The 25,615-nt window shown below is 42.2% G+C and overlaps 1 protein-coding gene across 8 annotated transcripts in view; it reads right to left on the bottom strand.

The window, feature by feature from the left end:
• PXK (PX domain containing serine/threonine kinase like) overlaps positions 1 to 25,615 on the bottom strand; it is a 79,318-nt gene that overhangs the window by 14,353 nt on the left and 39,350 nt on the right. For all 8 annotated transcript variants that reach the window (XM_039242401.1, XM_039242402.1, XM_039242407.1 and 5 more), the window contains exons 4-14: positions 25,316 to 25,502; positions 17,782 to 17,859; positions 17,170 to 17,243; positions 16,535 to 16,609; positions 13,451 to 13,555; positions 12,791 to 12,892; positions 11,199 to 11,360; positions 10,646 to 10,763; positions 9,309 to 9,387; positions 6,412 to 6,460; positions 491 to 568 (exon numbers count right to left, since the gene is read on the bottom strand). In XM_039242401.1, the coding sequence (XP_039098332.1) occupies positions 491 to 568; positions 6,412 to 6,460; positions 9,309 to 9,387; positions 10,646 to 10,763; positions 11,199 to 11,360; positions 12,791 to 12,892; positions 13,451 to 13,555; positions 16,535 to 16,609; positions 17,170 to 17,243; positions 17,782 to 17,859; positions 25,316 to 25,502 (1,107 nt within the window). The remainder of the gene's footprint in view (positions 1 to 490; positions 569 to 6,411; positions 6,461 to 9,308; positions 9,388 to 10,645; positions 10,764 to 11,198; positions 11,361 to 12,790; positions 12,893 to 13,450; positions 13,556 to 16,534; positions 16,610 to 17,169; positions 17,244 to 17,781; positions 17,860 to 25,315; positions 25,503 to 25,615) is intronic.

Below are 25,615 nucleotides of genomic sequence, written 5' to 3'. Positions count from 1 at the left end.
ACAATTCACCACAAAGTAAGTATGTACTACATTAATGAAAATCTCTAACATGTTTTGCCAAATCAAATTATCTGGATGAAAAGCTTTCCTTGCTCAGCCTGTCTGCCTCCAAGCTCGGGTCTGGATGTCTGGGAAAGGAGTATGCCAGAGATGAAAACCTTTTTGATTTCTCCCTGTTCCTTCCTGCCTTCCCGTCTTCTACAGAAGATAAGTGGGGCTCCCAGCACTTTTAGAGCAAAGACCACAGTGCCCCACGACTATCCTGCCTGCCCCAACCAGAAAGCATGACCACCCTTAACGGGTGTGTTTGCTGTCCCCATAGGCTGAGCACCATGAGGGAAGGACTGACTCATAGCATTGAGCATGGAGTCCAGTTCAGAGCAAGGACGCAAGAAATGTCTATGGAATGAACAACCAGTCAAAAGTAAGTCACCGTGAAGACCACGGCACCGAAAGATGAAAAAACAATAAGGGACTACTAGCAATTTACCTGCTTCTGTTCTTCAATTAGTCTTTTTTCTATACATTCTTTGGCAATTCTTAATGCCTCTTTTAACTTTGTGGGAATCTGAAAGAAGAAGTACATAATCCACTGAGTAAAATGGCTAGAGATGTTCTTAAGTCCTGGTTTTAATAAAGGAGCAGCTGGTTATCATGAAGGAGGGAATAAAATCTGGAATAAAATCACTTACAGAATACCCACTTGAATACTATCCTGGACACCTTTGGCATCCCCAACATGTTCGCCTCATTACTATTTTTAAGTAATGAAATATATAAAATGAATAAATAAACATGTTTTAAGTAATTCAAGTAATACTCAAGGGACTCCAAATTGCCCAAACAATCTTGAAAAAGAAGACCAAAGTTGGAGGCGCCACACTCTTGATTTCAAAATATAATACAAAACTATAGAAATCAAAATAATATTATACTGACATAAAGACAGATATACAAACCAAAGGGACAGAATAGAGACCCAAGAAATAAACCCTCATGTGTACAGTCAAATGATCTTTGACTAGGGTGCCAAAAGGGACATAGTAGAGAAAGGACAATGTCTTCAATAAATGGTGCTGAGAAAATTGAATATCTACATGTAAAAGAATGAAGCTGGACCCCTACCTTATACCATATGCAAAACTTAACTCAAAATTGGACTAATGACCTAAAAGTATCAAACTCCTAGAACAAAACAAAAGCTTTATGATATTGGATTTGACAATGATTTTGGATAAGACACCAAAAGCACAAGCAAGAAAAGCAGAGACAGACAGATAGAACTTTTTAGAAACTTCTGCACATCAGAGGAAACAATCAACAGAGTAAAAAGGAACCTTAGAATGGGAGAAAATAACTGGAAATTATATATTAATAAGGGGGTAATAGCCAAATATAAAGAACTCTTAAAACTCAACAACAAAAAAATAAGCAACCCAACTAAAAAATGGATTTGTCACACACACAAAAAATAACTTATACAAGAATAAAGCTGAAAAAAAAAAAAGATCAGGAAATCTAAGGGAGTGCTTGCTTCAACAGCATATAGTAAAAAAAAAAAAGAAAAGAAAATCTAAGGGCAAAAAAATGGGTCAAGGGCCTAAAGAGACCTTTCTGCAAAGAAGGTTTACAAATGCCCAACATGTGTATGAAAACATTAATCAACACCTCTTATCATAGAGGACTGCAAACCAAAACCATGATGAGATCTCACATCATACACATTAGGATGGTCACCATCGAAAACAACAGAAAATAACAAGTGTTGGCGAGGAGGTGGAAAAATCGGAGTCCTACCACACTGATGGTGGGAATGTAAAGTGGTGTGGCTGCTGTCGAAGACAGCATGGATGTTCCCCAAATACTAAAAACGGAATTACCATGTGATCCAGCAATGCCACTTCTCGGTACATATATCCAAAATAATTGAAAGCAGGGTCTTAAGAGAGATACTTGCACACCCAAGAGCACTGCGGCATTATCCACAATAGCCGAGAGGTGCAAAACACCCAAATGTCCACCAACAGAGGAATGGATAAACAAAATGTGCTTTAGACACCCAGTGGAATAGTATTCAGCCTTTAAAAAGAAGGAAATCCTGTCACATGTTACAACATCGATGAACCTAGAGGACACAACACTGACTGAAAGAAGCCAGTCACAAAAGAACAAATACTGTAGGCTTCCAGTTCATGCGAGGCATCTGAAATTCCTAGAAGCCGAAAGTAGAATTGTGTTTGCCAAGGGCTGGGGGTGGGTTAGAGGGGGCCTGTTTGATGGGTCTCGAGTTTCAGTTAGCAAGATAAAAACATTCCAGGGATATGTTACACAACAAATGTAAATATAGTTAATACTACTCAACTGTACACTTATAATAAAAAATAAAAAATGTATACAGCTTATTAGAACACACACACACACACTTCAAATAATTATAATATTTTGTAACTTCAGAAAAATTTTTTCTGTGAAAGATTTACTTTCTGAGTTTCTCAAAATTAAGCTTTTTCCTGCCAGAAGATACTCTTACCTACGACCTGGTCATCTCTTCTGAGCCTGGTATGCTTCTGAGCCTGTCATCTCTTAATTTATTTGTTTCTCAAGCCACAAGGAGCTCAGGCCTGGGAAACAGACACTTGGGTCACTATTATTCTTTTAAAAAAACCTTCGAGGGGCGCCTGGGTGGCTTAGTGGGTTAAGCGTCCGACTTTCGCTTAGGTCATGATCTCACGGTTCGTGGGTTCGAGCCCCGCATTGGGCTCTGTGCTGACAGCTCAGAACCTGAAGCTTCAGATTCTGTGTCTCCCTCTCTCTCTGACCCTCCCCTGCTCACGCTGTCTCTCTCTCTCTCTCTCTCTCTCTCTCTCCTAGAAATAAATAAAACATTAAAAAAAATTAAAAAAAAAAAAAAAAAAAAAAAAACCTTCGAGCAGGTAATATGGTTCAAAATTCAAAGATTCGAAAGGGTACACACACAGTAAAAAGTCTGCCACCTAGTTCTCCTTTATGGAGGCAACCAATGTCACCCGTTTCCTGTGTATCTTTCCAGAAAAAAAAGTGTATATACGAGAAATTAACCTTGGTTTTTAAAATCACGTTGTCATTGCTGCACAGATGCTCTGATTCAGAGAAAGAACAAGGTCTAATAATAATTCCTGGGCTGGACTTTCAGGGTTGGGGAGAGCGTGTTTATTTACAAGGCTGAATATATTTCCTGAGGAGTTGCAGTGAAGAAGAGAAGAACTTAAGAGTTTTTCTTTCCTACTTCAGATCCAAACAAACCATTTTTGTCAGAACTCCTCAGACTGGCAAAAACAAGACAGAGGAAAGCATCTTCCTCTCCTGTACAATCCTCTCATCCCATTGTTTTTCCTAAATTGAGTTTCATCATAATAGTATTACATGTTCTTTTAGAATATGGAGAAGAGAAGGATTCAGCTTTCATTCTACTGCCCAAAGCAAAATCAACCGTGAGCACTGAGGAAAGCCGGGCCCTGAACCAGGTGCTCATGTAGATCATCTTAGTTGACCAAGGACAATAAACAGGTGTTACTCAGAAACTGTACACACTGAGCAAACATCAACTCAAAGATTAGGCCCGTAGATGACTGGATCTCAAATGGGGGTAGTTTTGCCCCCTCCTCTTTCCAGGGGATAGTTGACAATTTTTGGAGACCTTTTTTATTGTCACAATGTGTGAGGTGAAGTACCGCTCACATCTAGTGGGTACAGGCCAGGGATGTTGCTTACCCTCCAACAATGCACAGGGCAGCCCCCACGGCAAACAACTAGTTGGCCAAAAATGTCAAATGTCATGTCTGAGAAAACCAGCCTCAGACAAATGGCTGGTATGAAAAAAGTATTGTAAGGCATCAACCCGAGTTTTTTCTTTCCATGATACCACACGACGCTGCTACTTCCAGGGTATTTCCTGCCTGCCTTTCTCTAGACACACGTATTCCTTTTTTTTTTTTTTTTTTTTGACACAGTCTTTTCACACATTATATTTTATATCCTGCTTTTTCTCCCTAAGCCCAAATAATCATTTTCCATGCTACTACAATGTCTTTATAAATTTGACTTTTAGGGATGCCTGGATGGCTCAGTCGGTTACGCATCCGGCTTAGGCTCAGGTTATGATCTCTCAGCTCATGGGTTCAGGCCTCCACGTTGGGCTCCATGCTGACAGCTCAGAGCCTGGAGCCTGCTTCGGACTCTGTGTTTCCCTCTCTCTCTGCCCCTCCCCTGCTCACTCTCTGTCTCTCTCTCTCAAAAATAAATAAACATTAAATAAATTTGACTTTTATTAGATAAAAAACATTTTCTCAAACAGATGTACCATAATTATTAAACTATTCACTAATTGTAAAACATTACAATTGTTTTCAAACATTCACTATTATAAATGCTGTACCTAAACTTTCAGTTATAAAATAAATAAGTCATGGGGATATGATATACAGCATAGGGAATATAGTCAATAATATTTTAATACCTTTGTGTGGTGAAAGATGGTCACTAGACTTATCGTGGGGATCATTTTGTAATGTATAAAAATATCGGGTACCTAGGTGGCTCAGTTAGTTAAGCCTGACCCTTGGCTCAGGTCATGATCTCACAGTTGTGACATCGAGCCCCACACTGGGTTCCACACTGACCATGGAGTCTGCTTGGGATTCTGTCTCTCCCTCTCCCTCTGCCCTTCCCCAGCTGGCACATATGCTCTTTCTCTCTCTCTTTCTCTCAAAATAATAAACATAAAAAAAAAAAAGATTCTCTCTCCCTCTGCCCCTCTCCCCTGCTTGCACTCTCTCCCTAAAATAAAAAAAGAAAAAAAAGTAAAAATAGCAAATCACTTTGATATATGCAAACTAAGAGGATATAGTATGTTAACTATTCATCAGTAAAAAAAATATTGTACCTTCTTTCGTTTGCTTTTAAAAAGCACTAACTTGGGGCACCTGGGTGGCTCAGTCAGTTGAGCATCTGACTTTGGCTCAGGTCATGGTCTTATGCTTTGTGAGTTCAAGCCCCACGTCAGGTTCTGTGCTGACAGCTCAGGGCCTGGAGCCTGCTTCAGATTCTGTGTCTCCCTCCCTCTCTGCCTCTCCCCTGCCCATGCTCTGTCTCTCTCTCGCTCTCAAAAATGAATAAATGTTAACGAAAAATTTTTTAAAAAAGCACTAACTTGATAGAGAGCCAGCAGGTAATGAGAAGGTGCTCAACATCACTAATCATCATGTAAATGCAAATCAAAACCACAAGAGATGTCATCTCACATCTGTTACAATGGCTATTATAAAAAAGATGAGAAATAACAAAGAAAAATTTTTTTAATGTTTATTTTTGAGAGACAGAGTACAAGCAGGGGAGGAGCAGAGAGAGAGGGGGACACAGCATCTGAAGCAGGCTCTAGGCTCTGAGCTGTCAGCACAGAACCTGATGTGGGGCTCAAATTCATGAACCACAAGATCATGACCTGAGCTGAAGTTGGACACTTAACCAACTGAGCCACCCAGGCACCCTGAGAAATAACAACTGAAGAAAAGAGAACCTTGTACATTATTGGTGGAGATGTAAATTGGTGCAGCCACTAGGCAAAATACTATGCTGGTGTGCCAAAAAATTAAAAACAGAACTACCATATGATCCAGCAATTCCACTCCTGGGTATGTATCTGAAGGAAATGAAAACACTAAATCGAAAAGATATACACCTCCATGTTTACTGCAGCTTTATTGACAACAGCCAAAATATGGAAACAATCTAAGTGTCCATCAATGGATGAATGGGTAAAGAAAATGGGCATATATACAATGGAATATTACTCAACCATAAAAAAGAAGGAAATCCTTCCATTTGCAACAACATGAATGGAGCTTCATGGTATTATGCGAAGTGAAATAAGTCAGAGAGAGACAAATATGATCTCACCTATATGTGGAATCTAAAAACAACACACAAAAAAACCCAGACTCATAGAGAAGAGATTGATGACAGAGAGCAGACTGGTGGTTGCCAGGGCTGGGGAGAGGAAGGGGGCAGATGAAATGGGTAAAGCAGGCCAAAAGACACAAACTCTCAGTTCCAGAATAAATAAGTCACAGGGATATATGTACAGCATGGTGCCTATTATTAATTAATGTATTGTATAGGTAAGGGTTGCTGAGAGTAAATCTTAAAAGTTCTCACAAGAAAAAAAGAATTATGATTATATATCATGATAGGCATTAACTAGACTTATTGTGGTGATCATTTCATAATGTACACAAGTATCGAATCATCATGTTGTACACCTGAAACTAATAAAATGTTGTATGATAATTCTTCCTCAGTAATTTTTTTAAAAGCACTAAGTTTCAAAATCGATTTAACATATATGTCACAAACCAAAAAAATGATTTGCTTTACCTTAAACTGTGGCTTCTCAGAAGTGGTTAGTAAAACATCACTGAATAATCTGTAAAGAAAAGAAATTTAAAAAGTTTTTCATAAGCCAGGTGTCCCCTCAGATCAAAATGGAATGAGACATCTTTAGCCCATGAGGTTCCCACCACATCCCCCAACCCTGGCCCAATCTACCATTTCATGCATGTCAACAAACTCAAAGGAGTTTACAGGCCAGCCAGTGTGACCCTGGAAAAATCTCAGAACCTCCCCTTCCCCCGCTGCCCCTCCCCTAACATTAGAGGGGCTACCAGGAAGAGACTGGGTCAGCCTTGTATTGCAGGTTATTTCCCCACCCTGTGGGGCAGCAGACCTCTCCTGCTATACAGGAAAGTAATAAACACTTTAAAAAAATTGGTTTTGCAAATTCTTATATTATTATTTTATTATATTGTTATATTTATTACATTGCAAATAATATACACAGTAGATATTGCTAACCAGAAGAACCAGTTTTCCTTTAAAAACACCAGAGGAGGATAAAATTTATTCTAGGGCTCAATAAAACAAAAATGTAGAAGTAGAAAGAAACTGTTCTGATTGGACTCTAACATGAAAATAATTTTCTTCTAAGAAGTGTTTCTTGTATTCTCTTACAAAAAAAAAAGCAGCTTTTAGAGTGTATCAGTTCTCTTTTCAAAAATTGTGTTACTGGGGGCTCCTGGGTAACTCAGTTGGTTGCGCGTCTGACTCTTGATTTCGGCTGGGGTCATGATCCCAGGGTCACGGGATTGAGCACCACATGGGGCTCCATGCCAAGCACGGAGACTGCTTACGATCCTCTCTCTCTCTCCTGCTTTCCCCCTTCCCCTGTTCACTCTCTCTCTAAAAATAAAATAAATAAAATAAGTCTTTTTAAAATATTATGTTACTAAAATCAACAGCATGAAGAATTTCTGAACTGCTTTGACTAAAACAGTTCGGAGAATTTAAATGGTTGCTTGGGCATTGCCCAAATGGCTATATGTGAGTCTTTCCTTGAGGAGTCCCCCCTTTTCTAAAAAACAGGAAGTATGTCACAAGCAGAAATGACACAGTGCTCCCAGAGTGGCTCTGGAGGTGGAGACATAACTTTCCCCGTCTAGGCCACAGGTCCATTTACTTCCAGATAACACATTTTAACTGAACATAGCTCACACCTCTTCATATATTCAAGTATTCTTCTCAAGGCTGAAGAGCACATGGTAGAAAGACGTAAGTGAGGAAAAAACTATTTGTATTCACTTTAGCACTAGTAGACGGGGTAGAGAATGGAAGAGTTTCAGAGCGGGGGGCTGCAAATGCAAACCCACGTAAATCAACGTGGATATGGGCTGTTCCCTAACCACAAATGCATTTTCCTCCACCAGTCTGTGTGAAAATTATCTTATCTCCGTAACTGGATCTATTCTTCCATATTCACGTTGCAGTTAAAGGATGCTGCTTGGGAAAGGGACATACCAGTGTCAGCAGAACTTTAAAATGTCGCATCCTTGGGGTAGGGGCTTGGGCTGCTTGCCTCAGTGCTGGCTTCGGCTTCCTCGGGGCCTAGGATGGCAGCTGGCCTAAGCAGACCCTCTCTAAACACAAGGAATCTGAACTTAACACAACCTCCTCTGAGCTCCGGTTGTATGCACGTCAAGCTAAACCCTGCCTATTCCCCGTATTATTGTCTCCTGAGTACATCTGTTCTACAGCAAGCTGGTACAGACATAGCACTGGGCACACTGCGTGGCACGTGATGCTCACAAAAGATAAGCTGAATCAATATTAATCATAATGAACATTTAAAAAGCACTTATTGGGGCACTTGGGGAGCTCAGTCGGTTAAGTGTCCGACTCTTGATTTTAGCTCAGGACACAATCTCACAGTGTGTGGGTTCGAGCCCCAGGCTGGGCTCTGAACTGACAGGGTGGAGCCTGCTTGGGATTCTCTCTCTCTTTCTCTCTCTCTCTCTCCCCCTCTCAAACTCACATGTTCTCTCTCACACTCTCAAAATAAATAAATGAACTTTAAAAAAAAAAAAGAGAACTCCTCCTTTTAAAAAATAAATAAATAAAAAGCACTTATTAAGTACCTGGCACTTTATTAGGAATGCTCTCATTAAATCCTCCAAGCAAGCTCCCGAGGTGGGTCCTACTATTATCCCCATTTTACAGATTAGGAAACTCAGCTTGTAGGCAGGGAACCTGCCCAAGGTCACCCAGGTAGAAGTGGTGAAGCTAGGTCCACCCCCAGGTTATGTCTAACCTCAGACACATCCTTCTTAACCACCCTGCTGCCTCGCCAAGAAGGGACAGAAAATATACTGAGAGGCAAGGCCCCAAAGTACTATTTCAATCATCTTGATTAACTATGCATAACCCAGTTTAAGCGAGAATGCCTTCTGAGCTCTAAGCTCCTTGCACAATGCCTGGTACATGTTAGATGTTTAATAAATGCTACCCAGGGAGCAAAGGAACAAACAAATGCATGGGAGGCAAGAAACATGCTGCCCTCCTCCTAGAGCATAGACCCACTGAGGCCTGTGACTTGTGAACCAGTCACAGCTAAGGGCCAACCAGTGTGCTGAAACAGGGCCATAGAGGACTGCGCTCGGGGAGGCCCTCCGTCAGCGGATGCCACATGTACACACACACAATGCTAACACTGAGGGAGAGACACGTGCGAGGGTGTGGACGTGAAAGCCGAGCGATCAGACTACGGTGGCAGAGAGGTCACAGGGAAAGGTCGGGATATCATGCTGCGGGTGATCAACAGCAGGCAGGTCACTCTAACTCTGCAAGGACTGCGTCTTCACCATGGTGCCAGGCACTTGGGTTAGGAGACTGGCGTTCAGCACAGTTAGGAAGATTACAACCAAGGCAGATGATTGACTTACGGCATCTGTAAGAGCCGGGAGACGGTAGGCATGCCATTTTTACAGGCTTCACAAGACAGCGTAGACTCCAACACGGCCACTTGAAATGAACAGATACACATTTTAGTTCCACAGAACATGCTGGCAAATCCACTCGGTGATGAAAAGTTTGACACCACTTTGCAACAACTGTCTGCAGGCTGATCAGGACGGTGTCAAAACTCTTCACGCACAGACAGATGGCGTACACGGGGTGGGGAGGGGGGTTGGCACCACGGATGTTACCAATGACTCAAAGTAAGTGGTTCAGAAACCACATGCCAGCAGAAAGCTAAATAGATCTCAATAACTGGAGGAAGGATTCAAGATATCATTCACAAAAGTGTCTGCTCTCTTAAAAGAGAAGTAAACACCCCACAGAAAATTCTGAACTTGAAAGACATTTTGCGGCTTGCGTGCCTTTAATCGAAACCAGCACACAAAATGCCAGCTGTTGATACCCCATCATCCAACACCTTGGATGATATATAAACAAAAGCAGCCAGACTTTTCTACTCACAGGTCACGGTTGAGTTTCAGCTGTTCAAACTCAACACAAAGTCGTCTCAGGGCCTATTCTTTTGAACTACCTCATTTGACACAGAACTAGCACTTGGTGGAGGCTTAGCTTGCATACCTCCAAGACTCAGGGGTCTAAGAGCTACCCTGACCTCCTCTCTCGGTGCTGCAGCAGTGAGTTCTGAGCTGGCTACAGAGGGCATGAAAGTCCCTGGCTGAGTGTGCCTCAGTTCCTACATCCCTCTCCCAAAGGTGCCTCCCACCTGACCTCGGACTCTCCTCGGTGCCCTCAATAATGCTGGAAGAACCCTGGATCCAGTTTGCCAGGCATCTGTCTTCCTGCCTACCTCTCCTCACTCTCGGCCAGCCAGGCTCTTATCTATCAGAGTCTGGCCCATGGCTCTCGTGTTCCCTGCAGGTCCCGCTTCAGCCTCGGTCTGGCTCCCAGCACCTGCCTCAGTCGAAAGGCTGCCTTCAATTTGCCTGCTCCTGGCTTCTGCTTCTCTATCAGACTCGGTCTGGCCATACTTCCTTCTCTTTAAACCTCCTACTTCCAAAATTCTAATGCAGTTACAAAACATCTCCTGAGATTTCAGATAGCCTGACACATGGACAAGCCATCTGAGTTTTTAGTGAAGTGCATTTAAATAAATTGCTCAGACCTCGGTGACTTTTAAATTGGATTTGATTGACTGTGGAGCATGGCAACTTCCTCTGGGTCCTTCCTGGACTCTGGAAAGGGGGTATGTAGCTCTGCAGACTACCAGGGCCCAGAAGACTCCTTCAAACCCCATACTGACCCACAGCCATAGACGGTGCAGGAGGGAAGGAGTCTACCGGCACTGAGTCTGGCGGTCGTCCGTAAGTCATTTCATATAGTAAGTGGCCAAAGCAGTGGACGTCCACACTTTCCAATGTCTGCGGAAGACAAGAGAGCAGCAGCGTGGTCATCCTTCAGTTTGGGTCTGTGAATTCCAATGCTCCTTTCCTAGGCTTCCACTGAGAAACGAGGCCCGGGGGCAACCCTACCCACAACTGGCAGTGAAAACACAGCTTCAAGGCCTTTTGCAAAAGCTCGCGAGGCGTTGCTCTGACTCAAGACGTTGGCCCTACTTTCCACCGTTTTCCAGTCAGTGATCCTACATCCCTCCTTGTCCCATCTATCATTTCAACAAGGCTCTTGGAGATATAGTGACGCTCTGTGGGAGGAGCAGGGACAAGAGGCATGGCCTACCCTGCCTGTACCTTTCATTGCTTAGTGCGTATTTCTTACATGGGCAGATCATGGTTCCTGCACGGGGACAATTTATACCAAAAGATGAACTTGCTGTTTCGTTACTTTTAGCAACTTACGTTGATTTTCCTGAATTGTGAGAAATAGGATCTGTAGAAGGAAGGAAGGCCCAATAAGGAATTCTCAAGGTCTAGCAGCCGGCAAGTGTCACCATCTAGCATCACATTGGCGGCATGAAGATGCCCATACGGGAATCCCTTGTCATGTAGAAACTTTAGTACCTATCAAAAAATATGTAGAGGTTACATTTCCCCCCACCAACTCATTCAGCTATGAGATGGGTTAAATTTAAGTCAATATATTTTGAAACAAAACCAAACAGGTCACTGAGGAGATTCCTAAAGAAAAATGCCACCTCCATGCATTTCTTTGGAGAAGCGATGATGCTGAATGCTTTCCAGACACAATGATAAGCTCCCTCATTTCCAAACAACAGAGAAGCAGTCCGCATCTGCTTGGGGTTAACACCTTTGGTGCCAAAAAGCTCTACTTGAAGCACTTTCTGATCTCAACGGGCCAGCTCTTTTCAGGCCACAGTCTTGATCCTCCTGCACAGATGAGTAAAGCTATCATGTCCAGGCATCGGCCAAAGTTATTCAGGAAAAGGGGTTGAGTTGAAAACATCTCTTGACCAATCTCTTCTCGGAATATATTGGGCTGTTTATTGACAGAAACATATGACAGGCTCCCAGAGAAAGAAGCAAACTTTTCAGCTGCCATTTAATAAACAGTGGCTTATCCTGTAATCGAGATCCCTGGATACACACCCGCAAAGACCTTGTGAACTAGAGTGGTGCTAGCCAAAGAGGGTGCCTAGAGCAATCTACTGAGCGATGGAAGAAAATGCTATAACTTCTCTCTTTTATTTATTTGTTTATTCCTTATTCATTCATTCTTGAGAGATAGCACACATGTATGTCAGCAGGGTAGGGGCAGAGGCAGAGAGAGAGAGAGAGAGAGAGAGAGAGAGAGAATCCCAAGCAGGTTCCATACTGTCAGCACAGAGCCTGAAGCAGGGTTCAAACACACAAACCGTGAGATCATGACCAAAATTAAGAGTCGGACCACAGAGCCACCCAGATACCAGTTTAACTTCTTCTACTTGTTTTGTTTTTAATCTCCTTCTTTCCTAACTTATAATGTACACCATATATTAGTAGTATTGTCTGCATATAATAAATATATGTAACATTGGCTGGGGGGGGGGGTTATGTTTAAATTGTTTTCACTGATAGGGTCACACAATCCAAGTTGCCTAGAGCACTGATGTAGAAAGAAAATGGGAAAGGCTTTTCACGCTAGTTATACTTCTGCAAGGGAGCCATATGGTTACATATTGACCAAACAAAATCAATAATCTTGGCACAAAGATAAAGATCCACCAAACATAACACAAAAGTTGTTATCTGCACTGTAAAGTTCTTAAAAATCAGACACTAAATCCAATAGCTAAGCTTTTGAAATTTTCTAGATCTAAGCCGCTGTCTTATTCTCAAGTATTTTTTTGGGATAAAATAGGACAATGCCATCAGTTTATAAGTGATCAGACAATTTAAACTATTTTAGATATTGCCTAAGAACTTTCCCAAAAGAATACTGTAAACTGGAGAAAATTCCAACGCAACTTAAACAAATATTGAATACCTCTTACCTCCAATATTTGCCGCCCGTATGTTTTTATTTGCTGGAGTTCAAGGCCCTGGATCTTCTTAGGGTTGCAGTACTTCTTTAGGAATGGGTCTTTTGGTTTTGCCTTTGGAAAAGAACGAAGTGCACATGAGAAAGCAGCAGAGGGTTTGCATTGTGCACACAGCCTCCTGGAGCAGGCAGGAGTCTGAGTGGTTGGGGGTGCCAGGCGAGGTCAGCTTGTAGGAGGTGGGTTTTTTAAATACAATGGTCCGGATAGTTGATAGAAACAGGCTGACCTGGGTTCCATCCCTTCTCTAGTCCAGTGAGGATGTGCCAGATCTTGACCTTGGCAGACCCCACGGTCTGGTTTTCCAACTTTCCTGAGATAGTGTAGTATTGCTTTGTTAAGTGAAAGGCTCAAACTTCAAAACTGACTTAAGTAGCCTACAAGGTAATGGACATAATCATTGTATGTTCAACCTTCTGCCATGTGGGGAAAGGAATGCTCTTTAATCAGATTAGGTAGTTTTATTGCTAAAATTAAAATAAATTCCAAATAAAATCAAAATTAAAATAAAGCCCCCAGGGCCTAACTTCTGGAAACTTAGGGATCGAGTATCAATGACAGGTTGTGAAGGAACTTGAGAATGTCCTTATGACCATGAACTTGCACCACAAGTACCTTGTAGATCAGGTCCTTCAAAGTTCCTTTTTCATTAAACATCCTAATAAGCAATGCTGAGGATTCGTTAGCTGTGGCAAAGGTGACCCGATAGATATAAGGGTGCTGCCAAAACAAGAAAGAAATTCCAATTATTTGCATCAGCGCCTAGGTCCTCTGAGATCCAGAATTGGGTTACACAGAGTCAAGTACAATTTCAGTTGTGTAGTAGCACAGAAATGTGGGGATTTCCCCGAACATGTGGCATTTTCTTATCAGATGATCAACTAGCACCTTGTTCTTTATTTTTTTTTTAAAGGCATATTTATTTGGAGAGAGATAGAGCATGAGGGAGGAGGGCAGAGAGAGAGGGAGAGAAAATCCCAAGCAGGCTCTCCACTGCCAGCATGGAGCCCGATGTGGGCTTGATCTCACCCCAAACTGAAATCAAGAGTTGGACGCTTAACCACCTGAGCCACCCAGAGGGCCCTGGCACCTGGTTCTTCAGATGAGAGAAGGAACATAAACAAAGGGAGGTGGCTAACCGGCACAGTGAGCTGTATATGTGAAGGTATCTGCCTGGGTATGCACAGTCTCAGAACAAAGGGTGGAAGAAAGGGAAAGTCTGAGTTTTGGGGATAGTGGTTTTAGTATTCTGCCTCTGTAAACTGGTAAGGAATACAGCTGAGTCATGGGACAGCCAAGTGAGGACCAGTGTGAACGTGTCTTCAGTCACAGCTTTGCCTAACACTTCACACTGCTGCTCAGTGCCACGCCAGGGAACGTGAAAGCCAGAAAACAAGCAAAAGCAGCATCCTTTGGCATTTTAAGCCCATATCCAAAGCAGCTAGCAAGAATCTTCCGATCCTTCTACTGGAGTGTGCAATATGACATTTCACAGGGTCTTCCTGAAATGGGGACATTGACGTCAACCAGGTGAGGTGAAGAGTGAGACAAATTATTTAATGACTGCAAGGAAAGTCCTCATATGACATGGAATTCTGGTTACATGAACCAACTGGCTTTGGACAGATATTACAATATCCATCAGTTCAAAGGAATACCATTAAAATTTAAACCCACAGGAGCTGAGCTGTGCAAGGATTTGGGAGGGAGGGGTTGAGTGGGTTGGGGGATGGAAGGATGTGTTCAGGAAAATGCAGTAATTGATCATGAAGTTTCTCCTGATCATCACATCAAAATGATTGCTGTTGACAGTGTAAGAGCTTTATTGAAATATAACTCACATACCATTAAAATTCATCTATTTACAGTGCACAATTCAATGGTTTTCAGTATATTCAGAGCTGTACAAACTACCATGTGATCTAATTTTAGAACATTTTCATCACCCCAAAAAGGAACCCAATGAATAAAAGAAAAATCCTTAAGTCCATACTGATATAAATAGACAAAGAGGGAAGAAGAGGAAGCTCTCCCTTATAGTAGAATGCCAACTGATAAACATAAGAAGAATGATAGAGTTGGAAAATCTCAGTGAGGCTAAAACTAGTGGGTTTGATAAGAACAGGATATTTATACAGTCTCAAAATATCTCCCTTATTAATTCTTATTATTTATCTTATGAAAATAATTAAGGATGGGTACAAATGTTTAGCCTGAATTGTTCACTGTAGCTTTTTTTAAAAATAAGAACAAAAAAACTGGAAATGGTCTAAATGTCTAGTAGAAGATTAGCTGAATAAACTTGGGTAAAGCCAATAATAATTCTATGGAGTCACTAATAATGGTGTTATACTATATTTATTCAACATAAAAGATGAGCATGGTATACCATTAACCAAAACATTAGGTTTTAAAATAATATGTATATAATTTTTCAAAAACAACCATATAAAACTCTAGAAAAGCAACAGCTACACATTTTGGTTCATATTTCTGGTTGGTTGGGATTACAAGTGAGTTATATTTTCTTATTTTTGCTTTTTCATGTTTTCTGACTTTCTACAATTTTAACATGCACCACTTATCTGTACTACCTTCTTTTTTAAAAACCACAACTACTAAAAGAAATTTGGAGGGGCAACTGGATGGCTCAGTTAAGCGTCTGACTTCATCTCAAGTCATGATCTCACAGTCCATGGGTTCAATCCCTGTGTCAGGCTCTGTGCTGACAGCTAAGAGCCTGAAATCTGCTTTGGATTCTGTCTCCATCTCTCCCTCTGTCCCTCCCCTGTTTGTGCTTGCTCTCTCTCTCTCTCTCTCAAAAAAAAGAAGAAAAAATATATATGCATATATATATATATAAACGTTGAAAACTAAAATTTAAAAAAAATTGGAATTGAATGCTGACAGCCTGTGTCACACAACTAATCACACTCAAGACAATAGCATTTTTCTTGGCTACACAACACACTTCATTAAAAGCTTGGTTTTGCTAGTTTGACAAGATACTCTATCTTCAAAAATGAACTTGCCAACCCAACTGAACTGGTTAGCATAACTGTGCTCATAAATGGCTCATTCTAGGGTCCTACATCCTCATGCAGACCACAGATAAAGAACATCAATACTAACTCAATTTTCTGGCCTGATTAGTCTTTTCCTGAAGACTTTCTGCATATATTCTGAAATATATTGATGAGGTTCTTTCCACTAAAGGCCTTGGATCAAAATTATATATTAACATAAATAATGCCAGGCACTCCTAAAGGCCAACTAGCTGACCTGTGAGAATAGTGACTCAGACAGCAAAAGAGCTATTGTGCCTCCCTGCACCCAGCCTATCTAAATCTATATTAGTTCTGTTTTCTCAGGCTAGAAACAGATCTTTCAATTCCATTGATATAAACACCCTCATTAAGAACAAAGTGGGTGCTTTCCTACTCTGACATTTGTATAAAGCACACATAAGCATTTAAATTACCTGTTTATTGGGCTGTGTAGATGTCACAAATGCCATTTAAATAGCCTCTGAACTACGGGAGTAGCCCGGAACAATTTCAGTCTGAACTAAAATCCCCTCTACCTCTCCATTCCATTGAGCCTACAGAGTATTTCCAGCTTGTCTGTCCATGGTCCCCTACAAGAAAACACTGTGAATCTGTCATCGGCACCTAGAATAATAGAAGGGCTTGTACTTACCAAACAGGAAGGCAGAAGTTTTATTAGACACTGAAAATCTTTATCTGACAGATACTTGTCGGGCCCAAGGTCAGCCTGAAAACATGGGGGAAAATATTAGGGTGTTGCCTTAGTAATCAAAAGAAAAATTCCTTGTCAATCTTTCCCTTTTTTTCATTTGTCCAAATATATGACTGTAAACCAGAGATTAAAAATCACGCTAAGTCTTGCTGCCTCAAGGCTTTTCTGGAGAGGTAGAATATAAACATATAAGTACCAGGATTTAACTACACTCTTATCAAATTTCCATTAACCAAATCACTAGAACTCCCAAAGTGAGAGATAACATAAAGTAATGCCCAAGTATATCTTCCTTAAAACAAACTGCAAAATTACCAATCCTAAAGAAGTTTCAGAAATACTTTAAGCTGTTCCTGTTTTTTTCCAGATGTTTACTAGTTGATCAGATATCACATCCATATAACCAAACGAATAAACAAAGTGACTCAAAATGACTCTCCCTTGTTATGGGACTGAAGAGCCCTTATACATCATTCAGAAGCCCAGTACAATTTCTTAATTCTCTTTTCCAATATCTGCTTTCATAAACTCAGCTAAAGTCCCTGAAATGAGACTGAAGCAAAAAACCAGCTTACCCAGCTTAACACTAGCCGTTCCTTTGGCTGATTTTTAATCTTCATCAAGAAATATTTCTTCCTTATCCTCCAACCTGCCATAAAAACAGGGATGTATTGATTGATAGTGTATAATTTTTACACCAACAGAAATATCATCAACTAAAGAATTAATAATAAAAATTAAGTTCAGTAATATTATCCATAGCAACACAGGCACCAGTAAAATGACCATTTGGTAATGTTGACACGGGAAAGACTGTACTTAAAAACAAAACAAAACAAAAAGCCAAAAACTCCACCAAAAAACCACCAAAAACAATTGCAAAGGAACTTCTCTATTCACGGGAATAGGAAAACAGCGCTTCAGTTAAGGTGTAGTGAGAGACAGACGCAAATGAATGAGGGCCCTAAAAGTACACACGGTACTACCCTCTAAACCTTCAAGTGGCGCTTTACCCAAGATTCATGAAGTCTGAAAGTTCTGGGCTGTGTCTCTAAGAAGTAGGAAGGCAAAAAGAAAAAGAAATCACCTGCATTTAAGAGCTTTCTCAGGATACAGAAAGTAAAGCGTGACAAAGAGTCCGGTTCTGTGACCTGTTTTAACAGACTAGACATACACCAGTTTCTCACCTATGTCTTTCAACGGTTCTACCACCTCCCACTTTGGTTCCGATCGGAAGAACATGGAGACTTGCTGTAAGGCAATCTCTGCAAAGACATTAGGAACTCATCAGGCAAACTTATCAGGAAAGTACCATACGCTTAAGATCTTATTCTTGCAAATGAAATCCTTATGGTCTATGACCTTCTTAAAAAACTTAGTAAAAAAAAAAAAATATTTCAGATATACCTGCAATGTAGGATTCTAGATTGGATCCTGGAACAGAAAAAGGACATTAGCAGAAAAACTAGTGAAATCTGAATTAGTTAATAGTAGTTAACTAATAGTAGTTAATAGTAATGCACCAATGTTATCAGTTTTGAAAAATGTGCCATGGTCATGTAGGATGCTAACATTAGGGGAAATTCGGTGGAAACTCTCTGTGCTCTGTAAGTCTAAAATTATTCCAAAGTAAAAAGTTTATTAAAAAGAGTAATTATTAATGATATAAAACACACACACACACACATATATTTTTTTAAACTGAAAGATCTAAACTATGTGTTGGCATAAGCCAGGAATTCATGATATGCATCAGGCCACAACCCAAGCACATAATTCAAAATGTGTTCTGAGGTCAACTCAGAACAGTCTTTATGTTGCTCCAAGTGATATTTATACTGTCTTCATTCCTCATGGAATTATAGCTTTCACCAACAAAGAAGCGATTAGCTTTAAATATATATTGGAAATAAAAGCCAGTGTTTTAGAAAAACATCTATGTACAGCAACAACACAGTTCTGTTGTGGGAAGTTGCCCTACCCCTGTTTACTGGAAAAATAATTCATCCTTTTTTTGTATGTTCATTTATCTTAAGAATGTTTTCCCCTTTTAAGAAGACAATGAGAAGAGGAAGTTCTTTAAAGTTCACTGTATTAAGAAATTATCAGAATAACTGTGCCTTTTTACATTTCCTGCAAAAAGCAACATCTGTAATTTGCTATTTTTCCCTCAACGCAATGAGAAAATGAAGCTGCTCTGGATCCCTGAAAGCAAACAGCAACACTGCAAATTCACTGTGGAATTTCACCTCCGCCTAGCATGAATGACATTCCGGGCAGATGGGTGAGGAATGAGAGATTCGGCAAAAATGCTCTCCTTATGTCAGAATGACCTAGTCTGGAATTACCATGCCAAGCGTTTGGCACACAATGTCATTCTGATATATTTTATGGCACATTATGAGTTAGGAGATTCAGGGAAGAAAACAGTCGACTAACTATTAGTTTATTGACTTGATATATAAAGTGTTGATGCAATCCACACAGAAGAACACAGGAGATGACCAAATACAAAATGGACTCTACCTTTGTTTGCTCTAACTACCCCAAAGCAACAAACCATTTGGAGGGATCGAGTGTGACAGAAGCATATAAAATTTTCATAATCAACACCGGCACCTCTGTACCTCCTCTATAATTAACTGTACCTCCTCTATAATTAATGACAAAAAATGTCTTTAACATTTCTAAAAAAAACTTGAATGTAAACAATCGTAAAATGACTTCACTATAACTTAAAAAGATATTGTTTGGGGCACCTGGGTGGCTTAGTCGGTTAAGCGTCCGACTTTCACTTAGGTCATGATCTCGCGGTTCGTGGGTTCGAGCCCCGCGTCAGGCTCTGTGCTGACTGCCAGCTCAGAGCCTGGAGCCTGTTTCAGTCTGTGACTCCCTCTCTCTCTGACCCTCCCCTGCTCATGCTGTCTCTCTCTCTCTCTCCTAGAAATAAATAAAACATTAAAAAAAAATTTTTTTTAAATAAAAATAAAAAAAAAATAAAAAGATATTGTTTTCAGTGAAAATCATTATCAACTTTGAGAAGAGTCATGAAAAATAATTTTCTAAATGCAGTTCAATGTCACTCTAAGACACTGTAAAGGACAGTCCATTCACAACCAACAGTGACTCATAATTTCCCACAAAATCCTTATTCAACATTTATCGTATGCTATTACGTACCACACGTTGTTCTAGGAATGGAGGAAACAGCTGTCAGCAAATAGAATGTTCTGGATTTGTTACTGATAAATTGAGGACTGGGAAACAGAATTTTTTTTTTTTACCTTAGAGAATCAGAAAATTGTAGAAAGGACATTTTCTTTCCCTTGAACTATGACTTACTGTGAAGCAAATCACATGACTGCTACACTTCCAGTATGAATCCCCTCCCTCCTCAAATTCAGGCAACACACTTCAATCCTAAGCATCTACCTCTGCTTAGAAGTGTTTACTTGCACACCATTTCCTAACAAAATCAAGGCCAAACTTCTAAACCTAGTGTTAACCCAGCTCTGGCTTTACCTTATCGTTCTGTCCTTACCCCTCCACAACATGTGGTACCTAGATTTGCCTGCCTTGACCCCCTGAAGACTGGCCTGACCCCACCCCTCTGCATTTTCCATTCCTGTCCTTCAAGGGTCAGCCCAAATCTGCTGCTCCCCTAGCCAGGTCTCCCCAGGCCCTCCATCCTCTGTCTGTTGTCCGATCCCAGAGCTACATGTGTCCTTGTCCTGTGGGATTCACCCATGGGCTGTCCTGAGGTATGGCTACTCTCTTCCACTAGACTGTGAACTCCAGCTGGAAGGCTACATCTTAATTTGGGCAAAAGCCCACAGCCACATGGAAATATTTGTTTTCTTTCCTGGAGCACTGGCCCTTGCCTCTGGCCTGACAAACTTCTACTTATCCTTAGATTGCCATGTAGGTTATCAACTTTTCTGGAACCCTTCTCCACCTTCAGATCTGGATCATCTGCCCCTCTACCCCCACCCTCAAGGTGCTGCTCCACATCTACTCTGCCACAGCCTTCACCTGTCAATCTCCATGCCGAAGTGCTTTGGGGGTGGGGGGGAGAGGGGCCTATGTTTTCCTCAATGCTATATTTGTAGCACCTGATACAGAGTAGGCACTGAATAAATAGTTGATGAAGCAAGAACTAAGGGTTCAATATGTGTTCAATGGATGTGGCCGCCCTCTCCCATTAGAACATGAAATCCATGAAAGGAAAGGCATCTGCTCTCTTATTTTGAACACTGACTGACACATGGGGGAAAACTGTGTGCTCAGGAAATGCTGATAAACCAGCTCCAGGCAGGAAATGCAGAGCAATGCCTTCAGGTCCATCCTGTGCTTCCCACAGAGCTGACTTCTCAGCTCAGAATGTACCAGCTGTCCCCACTATGTGCAGCCCTTGAGCTCCTAGACCCCAGCCCCACAATGGTTACAGGGAACAGCCTCCTCCAGCCCGGCAGCTGGGCTTCGGATCCCGGATCTACTACATCAGGGGGTGCTGTGTGGGTCTGCACAGTACACTGCGGCCTACAACCTCCTGAAGCATCCTGCTCTTGTTCTGAACACAATCCGCGCCCCCACTTGGGCCCACTACTACCTGACCTACTCACAGGACTTCTGGGTAGAAGTGGGCCTGTCCACTCCTGTCCACTCCACTTTCCCCTCCTCTCGCTTGACAGATCAGGACCTGAGGCTCACAGAAGGGAACTGCTGCCCATGACAAAGCTGTCACTGGGATCCAAGCTCCTCATCTCTGGTACAAGTGACTTCTGCATGGACATTAAAAATCCCCTATTCTGAGGGGGTTTGGGGTCTAAAGTGGGAAGATGGCTACAGTGCACTGAGGCTTTACAAAACTTTTTTAATGTTTATTTATTTTCGAGAGAGAAAAAAAAGAGAGAAAGCAAGCACGAGCAGGGAAGAGGCAGAAAGAGAGGGAGATACAGAATTCAAAACAGGCTCCAGGCGCCCGAGACGGGGCGCAAACTCAACAAACCGTGAGATCATGACCTGAGCTGAAGTCAGATGCTTAACCGACTGAGCCACTCAGACTGAGGCTTTTAAATGATAGAAGCATCTTATTAGTAAGATGAGTAAGGTGAGGTTTGTGTGGGGTGGGGCATGTGCGTGTGCATTTTCCAATACAAGCCTCTTGTGACTGGGAGATACCTGTTTTCCTGTACGATGGCTGGCCCTCAATTAGACTTGGTCATAACACAAATGGACAGCTTTGGAATTTAGATAAAACTCTGCAACAGGGGCGCCTGGGTGGCTCAGATGGTTAAGTGTCCAATTTTGGCTCTGGTCATGATCTCACAGTGCGTGGGTTAGAGCCCTGCATCAGCTCTGCACTGAGTGTGGAACCTGCTTGGGATTCTCTCCTTCCCTTGCTTTCTGTCCCTCCTCACCTCACATCTTCTCTGTCAAAAATAAATAAACTTAAAAAAAAAGAAACAAAATACAAATGGACACCTCATAACTCCCTCACAAACCACCAAGGACCTATATATTCTTGGTCATCTGGAGAACACCAGGAAAAGAGAAAAGACCAGCAATCCCAGGCTGGAGACCCAGGGAGAGAGGAGGCAGCCGCTGGTGCCCTGAAGCTCCTCCTTACCCGCCACCTGGACACGGGGGCAGCATCACAGTTCCCCCTCAACCAGGCATCTTCAACCCCAGAGCAAGAGGCAGGAGAAGTGGCCTTGGTGACTTTGGCCATATGAATGCAGCATTCACATCCTGCTGAAGTGGAGCAGGGTGGTGACCACGGACCATGTGGAAAGAGAAAAGGTGGAGACCTTACCCGTATGAAAGGGGGAAGTGGCCCTGCTTCGAGCAGTGCCACATGGTGGAGGTATGCAAGTGCCCTCGGGAGCCACAGGCCATGCTTCAAGGTTCAGGAAGCCTGGACAGGTCCATCTGGCTTTCTGGGGACTGGCTCATCAAGCTGGAGCCAAGGAGGCTGCCTGGTCTTCCCTCTCCTTCGGCTGCTCGTGAGTCAGCCTAGAGGCCAGACAGGTTCTGACAGCTTCATTCAGAAGGCGCAATAAATCGTATGCTCTGAAAACAGCGTCCATCCCCTACTGTTTCACTGCAGGACTGTGCCCTCCGAATAGCAACGCCTTCCTGAGCACCGGGGCTCCAGTGGGAGTCTCTGGCGGCCTTGTTACACCTCTGCCCACATTTGCTTGGGACTTCTGACTGTCTGCCATGCAGGGGAAGGGGGGAAAGGTCAAGAAAAGCAGCATGTGAGGGGTACAGCAGGAGGAAGTGCAGGGATCAGATCATCTCCCAGGGGCAGAGTGGCATTTTAACTGGAAAACACTCAGACGTTGTACACTTGTATGATCATATGAATGTGCAACTCTAGGTAAGGCCTTTCCTCTCGGGTGATCTCTTATCTATAAAATGAGTAAAATGAGAGGGTTAGTCTTGATATGCCTGCTCCAAATCTTTTCTAGCTGTGACTCCAGGCAATTCGATGCACTCCTGGTACAAGCTCCCTGCTCACGGGGAGCACATCTTCCTTACACCTGCATCCCCGACGGCTGGGCCGTGCGCACCCAGCACACAGCACACAGCACGGGCGGCGCAGACGGTCAGGGTCTGTGGACCGAACAGCACCAGCATGAGTGCACTGCATCTTGACGCTTGCCCTCAGGAGCACAGTAGCAGCTACACCCAGCAACCAAGGACACAAACCAATGAACAGGGCGAGGTTAAGGCTGATTTGATAGCGGTCAATCCAGACGGCTCACCATCGACAATTTGGGGAACAACCGAGATGAAGCATGGTGACTGAAAGCCATGAGCGATGCCACTCTGGAAGAAGCTAAGCTGTCCTGGGAGCCCCATCCTGTGATGTCTTTTCCCCTGTATGAACCAAAAAACAACTGGAGGGGGGGTTGGTGAATAAAAGCCTTGTAATAATGTTCAATTTTATGGGGCACCTGGGTGGCTTAGTCGGTTAGGTGTCCAACTTTCGCTTAGGTCATGATCTCACGGTTTGTGGGTTCTAGCCCTGCGTCGGGCTCTGTGCTGACTGCCAGCTCAGAGCCTGGAGCCTGTTTCAGTCTGTGACTCCTTCTCTCTCTGACCCTCCCCTGCTCACACTTCTCTCTCTCTCTCCTAGAAATAAATAAAAATATTTTTAAAAAAATATTAAAAAAAAAAAGTTCAATTTTGTAACTTAGGGTGAATGTGAGTTTGAACTAAACTTTCCTTCACTTGGTTGCATTCTAAAAAAGACATTTTTCTTACGTCTGCAGGTACTTCCATTGGAATAAAGCAGGTATATCAGAGGCTTCTTAGACTTTAATGTGCCTGCAAATAACCTGGGGACCTAGTTAAAATCAGATCCTGGTCTGTAGGTTTGGCATGGGGCCTGAGTTCAGCATTTTTGACAAGCTCCCAGTGATGCCAATGCTGTGGGTGAGAGACCACACTGTGAGTAGCGAGGCCCAAGGGCTGTGGTTTTCAAACCCAGCTGCATATTGGAATCTCTTGGGGAGCTTTCCAAACTAGGAGCCCCCCATCCGTAGAGATTTTGATTTAATTGGCATGAGTGCAGCCTAGGCATTGGGATTTTTTTTTAAAGCTCCCTGGGTTGAGTCTATTATGCAGAAAAGTTTGGTACCTGACAGGTAGCCCTCTATTTCCCTCTCTCTGAAACAGGAATAAAAGTTCCTCCTTCTAATTACTTCAAAAGCAGTGTCTTGAGGACCTGAAATGTAATGTGTGAACAATCCATTCTCTTAGCGAGGAAATCAGCTTATTAAAAATACCCCGAGTTCCACTGAGACTCTAAGCATGGGTCAGCTTTAACAGCTCAGCCGAATTCTAGTTTCTGGCTCAGTTCTACAACAGTTTCCACCATCTCTTCAAGGCCACACCAGGGTATATTGAATATTTAATCACTCCTTCTACTGACGACAGGCTTGGGTTATTGACGCTGCCTTTGTGTATAACTGGCACCCTTTCTGCCTCAGTCCCCTGGTTGATCCCGGAAAACTTTGGAAGAGCTCCTTAGGCTTGGCACTGAGTGGGTCTCTGGGAGCAACTAGGAAGACACAGAGAGGACCCTTCTGAACCACCCAGTTTAAAGTAATTCCCAGATAGGGCACGTGACTGAGTGGTTCAATCTATTAAGCATCCAACTTCAGCTCAGGGCATGATCTCATGGTTCACAGGTTCGAGCCCTGCATTGGGCTCTGTGCTGACCATGTGAAACCTGCTTGGGATCCTCCGTCTCCTTCTCTCTGCCCCTCCCTTACTTGAGCACACTCTCTCTCACAAAATAAAATAAATAAACTTAAAAAAATTAAAGTAATTCCCAGAAAAACCAGATGTGCTATATGCTATAAGTACAAAAAGAGAGCCAAATCAAAAACCAAATTAAGATTACAGTATAGGTTACTGTGGATTATTTACTTTCTGTTCTGTCAGGGAAGATAATAAAGACAAGACTCTAAGTACACACACACAATAAGTTCTCTTTCAGGTTCTTCTGTGTAGATATTACAAACAATTTAGAATCATCTTCTTCTTATACTCTTATAGTAAATTACAATCAGGTAAGTATTAGTAAAGGAATATGCCGTACAACAAATGTACCCGTGGCCTGCTTTGGAAGGAGTGTTTCCCCCACGTGTCTTCTCCAGCAGAGAACAGTGCCTCATGCAACCGTAGCTCAGGCCCCCCTTTGCTTACCAGTGTAGTTTGCGGAATAGTTGTTTGGATCTAAAAACTTCTTAACCAGCTCACAATTAGACAAGATATGATTTGTGGTGATAACGTTGAGATAGTTCTGAAGACCTTTCTGCCTCTCAGCTATGAATTCACGATCCATGTTACCAATCAATTTTTTGGGAGGAAGAGGTAGACTTAGACCTGCAATCTTTAATTAAAAGAGAAAAAGTATTATCTTCATGTCATCCTCAAAGAAGACACAGTATCAGAATCCTGAGCTGCCATATTTCATTAAGACGTATCCTAATTTCAGTGGTATGA

Source organism: Hyaena hyaena, unplaced genomic scaffold (assembly GCF_003009895.1).
Source record: "Hyaena hyaena isolate Hyena2069 unplaced genomic scaffold, ASM300989v1 scaffold_212, whole genome shotgun sequence".
In the NCBI taxonomy this organism is placed as follows: domain Eukaryota; kingdom Metazoa; phylum Chordata; class Mammalia; order Carnivora; family Hyaenidae; genus Hyaena; species Hyaena hyaena.
This window is presented reverse-complemented; position numbering and strand designations above follow the sequence as displayed.